Source organism: Enoplosus armatus, chromosome 1, assembly GCF_043641665.1.
Source record: "Enoplosus armatus isolate fEnoArm2 chromosome 1, fEnoArm2.hap1, whole genome shotgun sequence".
Classification (NCBI taxonomy): domain Eukaryota; kingdom Metazoa; phylum Chordata; class Actinopteri; order Centrarchiformes; family Enoplosidae; genus Enoplosus; species Enoplosus armatus.
This window is the reverse complement of record NC_092180.1, coordinates 14,572,895-14,578,696: the sequence shown is the minus strand read 5'-3', so window position 1 is coordinate 14,578,696 and position 5,802 is coordinate 14,572,895. Positions and strand designations below refer to the sequence as shown.

General features: G+C 41.0%; 1 protein-coding gene across 1 annotated transcript; it reads right to left on the bottom strand.

Annotated features, from left to right (window-relative positions):
* Positions 1-212: 212 nt before the first annotated feature.
* LOC139289518 (adenosine receptor A2b) lies at positions 213-2,873 on the bottom strand. The gene is given in 3 exon segments (XM_070911138.1): positions 213-508; positions 2,029-2,836; positions 2,838-2,873. Coding segments are annotated over 3 exon segments (1,140 nt in total).
* Positions 2,874-5,802: the final 2,929 nt, after the last annotated feature.

Here is a 5,802-nt window from a genome sequence, read left to right as displayed (position 1 = left end):
GTATAGTAGTTATTTCAAATACTTGCCATCATAGCCCGTCTTAGTATCAACCCATTTGCATTGAAACCCATGTAACCCTTCACTCCATTTTTTTAGGTAGAGATGTGTCAATAACTTGGCTTCAGTTGACCAGCCAGACAACACAAGACACCACACACAGGTACTGACCACGTCCTTTACCCTGCCAGTGGTGCTCTTCAGGTGCAGACGTCCTAAGCCAAGGTCATCAGGGTGCAGGTGGAGGATACACTGGAAGAACGCTCATGGACACTGTTGTTATTATCCAGAATTCCCGACACAAACTGTGTCTTTGAAGTGCCGAAGCACCCAAGGGTGTCGGCCAGTTCGGGGCAAAGGGCCAGAGCCAGCCTCTGGAGGACGAGGTGGAATTTCCTGCGGAAGCTTCGGTTTATCCAGAAGTAGAAGATGCAGTTGAGGAAACCGTTGGAGGTTGGCAGCCATACCACCACAAACTCAATCCACTCTGGTACGCTGCTACCTGAGACCGCTGTGGGGCAGAAAACATGGGGACTGAAGTGGGGCGAGTGTCCACAGCATGACAACGACAGTTAAAACAAGACAGCAGCTTCTGAATGAGAAAAGTGGTTGACCTTTCTTTATGAAAAGGGTCAAAAATGAAACAAAGACACTCTCATTATGGCTGGTTTATGATCATGTACATAAATTGATTAATTAAAATCATAGATGAGCATGTCATACATCTGATAATAAAACATGAAAAATCACCGTTGGAGATGTGAGTCGTTCCCTTGAGAGCAATGACATGAAGCCATCAACTTAACAGTCATAGTTTAGATATAAAGTACAAAATTAACTGATAGATTTGGTGGAGTGCAAGCAACCACTTAACAGTGAGGCTCACTAGCATTAGAAAAGCAGCACACTTTGAAGTTTCAGTTAAGACTGTCAGCTTCATTTTGCAGGGATTTTCATATCAGATGAATTACAGCCCTCTTTGGAGAAAGGTCTTCACTTCTAAAAATATTCAGCTGTGACTCCACTCTCAGTCTTGATTACTCCACGACAGCACATGGTCGGGGTAAATGAGAAAAAGTCAAAAAAGGTCTGAGTCATAAAACTGGCCTTGAATCAGTATATTCATGCCCAGAATTTCATAAATAACTTTGACAGCTATTTCCCTCAGCACAGTTCCAGCGGAAATCGATGGAGAATTTTGGAGAGGGGGAAATAGCCTTTTTTAAATCTTGGATATCTTTTTTTTAATCTTAGATACTCAAATTTGACTTAAGCATACAAAATACTGCAATATCAACAAAGCCCCGGTTGAACTTCAAAAACATGTAACCCAAAACAGGTTAAAGATAAAAATCATATACAAGGATGACGTGTCATGTCCTGTATGTAGCCAAGTAGCTTTAGTCCTAAAACCCTGTACCCTGTATTAATAAAGAACCTCTGTGTGTTGCAAGAGCAGTTTTCACACATACATCAACAGGATGCATTAGCTACAATATTCTCTAGTTTTATTCATTGTGGTGTACAGCAATATGATATGACTTTCTCAGGTGATTCTGAGCTGGTTACACATAGAAGCAACACACGTACAGTCAATTCTGGAGTAATCAAACCTTTGGAATGATTAGCGTTTTCTTTTTGTGTATGTATTTACAATTTCATAATCATAATTTACACTTATAGAAAGTTCAATATCTCTCTCTTTGTTTTTTTAGGGACTAAGTTCAGTTAATTGAGTAAATGTGCAGCCAAACAAGATGTTCTCACTATGAACTCTGCAGATAAATTTGAACTTTTACCTTGATGCTAGGGATCTGTGGTCGGTAGGATAGTTTAAGACACCTACAAAAGCCTTAGCCATCATCCATCTATACATCCATCTATTACCTAGGCTTTATATTCTACCAATATCCACATTGTGTCATCAACAGAATCAGGGAAGAATAAGTGAGGCCCTTTCATTTCTTTTTTTAATCTCTCCCCCACAGAACCCCCTTTTAAAAGGTTTATTCCCACTGATGCATTGCTTACCATTGTAGATCATAGCCGCCATGCAGGGTGTCCAACAGGTGTAGTAGGCTGCCATCACAGGCACGAGCACTCTGGATGCCACATTGTGTCGGCTGCGACGCGCACAGTCGTATTTGCGCAGTTTGAGTCTCTGTCTCTTGGCAGCGCACCACACTCTCAGGTTTGCGTATGTCATGATGATGGAGCAGGGGAAAAATATAAAACACGTCAGGCTCAGGGAGTACCCAGCATTGGTAGAGTAGGATGGATTGCAGACCAGTGAGGCAGTGGAAAAATGAACCTCGATAATGCCATCTGGAAATGATATTGGCGACAGTAAAAAGGGAGGGAAGCACCACGCGAAGGCAATCAGGAGCAGTGTCCTTTTTCTGGTCATCAGAGATGAGTATTGCAGCGGGTAAAACACTGCAATGTACCTCTCCAGGCTTATCGTGGCCAGTGAATACATGCAGGTGGAGTAGACGGTGGAATTGCAAAAGGCCACGACGTGACAAAGAGCATCTGGCCCTTCAGTGTAGTCCTTTAGCAGACTCACCCAGAGATTCAAGGGCATGACCAGCAGTCCAAACGCAGAGTCTGCAGCAGTGAGAGAGAGGAGAAAGTACCGAGAGTTTCTTGACCAACCAGCCACGGAGGAAGTAATAACCAGGAGAACTGCAATATTTCCCAAAGTGATCATCACGCCCAAAACGATTATTATGCTTACTTTGACGGAGCGGTGGGTCAGCTCCTGCAGTCTCTGAGGGTCAACCGCTGACAGGTTGGAGTCGTCAGAAGTTGAGAAGTTAAACGTTGAATACATTTTTGTTTTCTTCTTCACAGTAGCATGAGTGCAACCAAAACATATGGCACGTGAGGCAAAAATGGCTACCTCGACAATCAGTTTCACACCTGGCGCAATTAGTGTTGGGAGGTAACAGTGCGCCTCTCCCAGCATCCACTGTCAACATATCCATTTCTGTTATTTGTTCATGATGTTAGCTGCTTTTATAATTGTAATTTTGTGAATTGTATAATTTATTTACATGATAGGTATTTCAGTGGTAGTTCTTTGTGTTTCTACAATAAGACACACTAAGGTACTCTTGACATGTTGCACGGTATATTGACACAGTACAACTTAAAACATACTCAAAAATGTAAATAGGCCTATACTAATTGCTATTTGCATAAGTACATAAGTATAAATTCTTTTTAGGCAATTGAGGTATATTACATTTCATACAAAGTGATGACTTGAATGATCATACCAAAGAAGTAAACCAGAACATCTTAAAAAAATGGCAGATACAATCTGTCATCAGTCCAAAATGGTGAAAACCACTCTTGATTAACTTTATACTCACTTTCAGATACTTACTATGCACCTGCTGCAAATGATGACGTTTTTTATTCATACATTTATTTACTAGCTGTGAAGCGATCTTTTCCTAGTGTGGCTACTCTCTTAAAGATAGGTGGCAAAATTCACAGCAAGTTAATCCAAAGCTAATATGTGATTCCAGCCGTCAGAGTTTGCCAAATGAATCAACCAATAACTCCGTCAATATACTTACGGCATTTGAGTAATGTATTGACATAGACTAAATAGATCTGAACCCATCCTTCAAGGTAATATTTAGGCACACAGCCACTCTGTTACATTCTGTTTCTGTGACATACTATTGATGCAGTTGTCTGTGGGCATCAGGATTTGCAGGAATCCCCCAAATCTACCCACCTATCCATTAGCACATTATACATAGGTGCACTACACTTCAGTAATAATATGTAGAAGCTGACCTGTATGCTCTCTCTGTGGCTTTATTAATTACAGGTAGCAAGGCAGTTTCAGTCCTGCAGAGCTTTCACTGCATCTAGTAGGGTTGTCTGACTAATTGGAATTAATAAAGGTGTGAGTGTAAAGTGTGGCCTCTGCTGTACATACTATTAAGGACTTAATGTATCCAATATCCCTCATGCATAATTCATATGACAGAATTGTTAGTAGTAGTACAGAAATATTGTAAAACAGAACTACCTTCATGTTTTACAATTAGCATTACTATTTTTTAAATCGCTCTGTAGTTGCAAATTATTAGGTGGGAGCAAAGAAAAATGGCACAATCGACTGTATTCACTACCACTCATTCCATCAAGACCCAGATTTGCAGGGCAGCCCACCTTGGCAGGTTTCATCACCAGCAATAACAATGAGTCAGTCAACATCACTGCATCACTATTAAGGTCCCACAGAAGATGTACGGTCTGTCACAGCCTAGGAAGCCTGACATCTCACAAACAATCATGGTCCAATTTCCACCATCACATGCACATCAGTGTCAGACTTTCCTCCACCTCATGTTCCAGTGACAAGCTTAAGTGTTTTTGTCTGCACTGCTGAGTGGTAGCTGCCAACTTCCATCCTTCGAAAAAAAAAAAAAAAAAAGCTACATGACACAAGAGCAAAGAAAAGGGCAGGAAAGATTGTCACTGACCTTTCCCACTCAGGTACCCATCTGTTTCAGATGTATTCTTCTGTGTGACAGTCAGTCCATTAAAAAGCACGTACCAACACACAGTCACCCACTTTCCTGCATCCCCCAGTGACGCTAATACCACCTATGATTTATTATATCCATGGATATAGCTGACAATAAAACTTCCATGTTGTAGTGTCTCCCATTTATATTTCAACCCGACAGAACAGAAAATTCATCCATTGACACCCTTTGTGGAAATGAATGGGACATTATTTAATGTGCACATCGCCAGAATAAACATTTAGATGAATGAAAAAAATACATATATTTGTATCGTAGAATTCAGGTAAAGAAATTAGCTCTCCCTGCAGAGTCCCACAGAGGCTTCAAAGTCATCAATCTTTTTCTAGAATCCACTGCTAATGATATTAATGTTTTAGTATTAGCAGCTGCTACAGTGTGCCATGGGAGGAAATGTTCCTATAAGTGGTAGACAGCACACACACAGGATGTAGATATGAAATGTAAATATACATGTATCTAGAGTATATGGCCCGAAGACACACAGCTTTTCTGCTCTGCTACCATGGCTGGATCCCCCGGAGGAGAACTGACAGCTATCTGTGTTTGATATATGAGTTTCTCGCTGTCCTAATGAGCGGATTTCTCTTGGTGATGTCTAACACGAGGCCTGGAGGAGGGGATGCACTCCGGCTCTTGGGTTAATATTCTCAGTCCCCCTCCCCCAGTTGCGCTGCTTCATGTTCATTGCAGAGTCAATTGCATGCTCCTTACCTGATTCTGTCTCATTTTGAAAGGATGTGGAAGCACCAGACAGTTTGAGATGTAGCACAAGAGGCTACATATATTACTAAGGTGCAAAGAGTTTATGGTAGCCTATTTTTTCCAGGATGTCCATTCCAGATCCATTTATTTCTTCCCTTAAATGTTCCAATTTTGCTCCATTAGCTGTAAAATATTCACTGCAGAATTGACTCACAATGAATAAAGTGGTTTGTCAGCCATTGTAAAGCCAATGTAGCACAACATTTGGGCGTATTTTTAAAGAGTAACATAATACACTTTTTTAAGAACAAGGAAGAGCACTGAGCCATTTTCTTCCCTTCTCAGTTCATTCATAAATCCAGCTGCTTTTAGAGTATTTCTGTGTGGCTCAAATCATGAGATGTTTTTATGTGACAGAGAGTGAGGGTTGGTGTGTGTGTATATGTTTCTATGTTGGGTGTACATGTGTGGGTGTGCACACACAAGCAGTACTTGCCCAAAGGTGCATGTGTAAATGTAGTAGAAC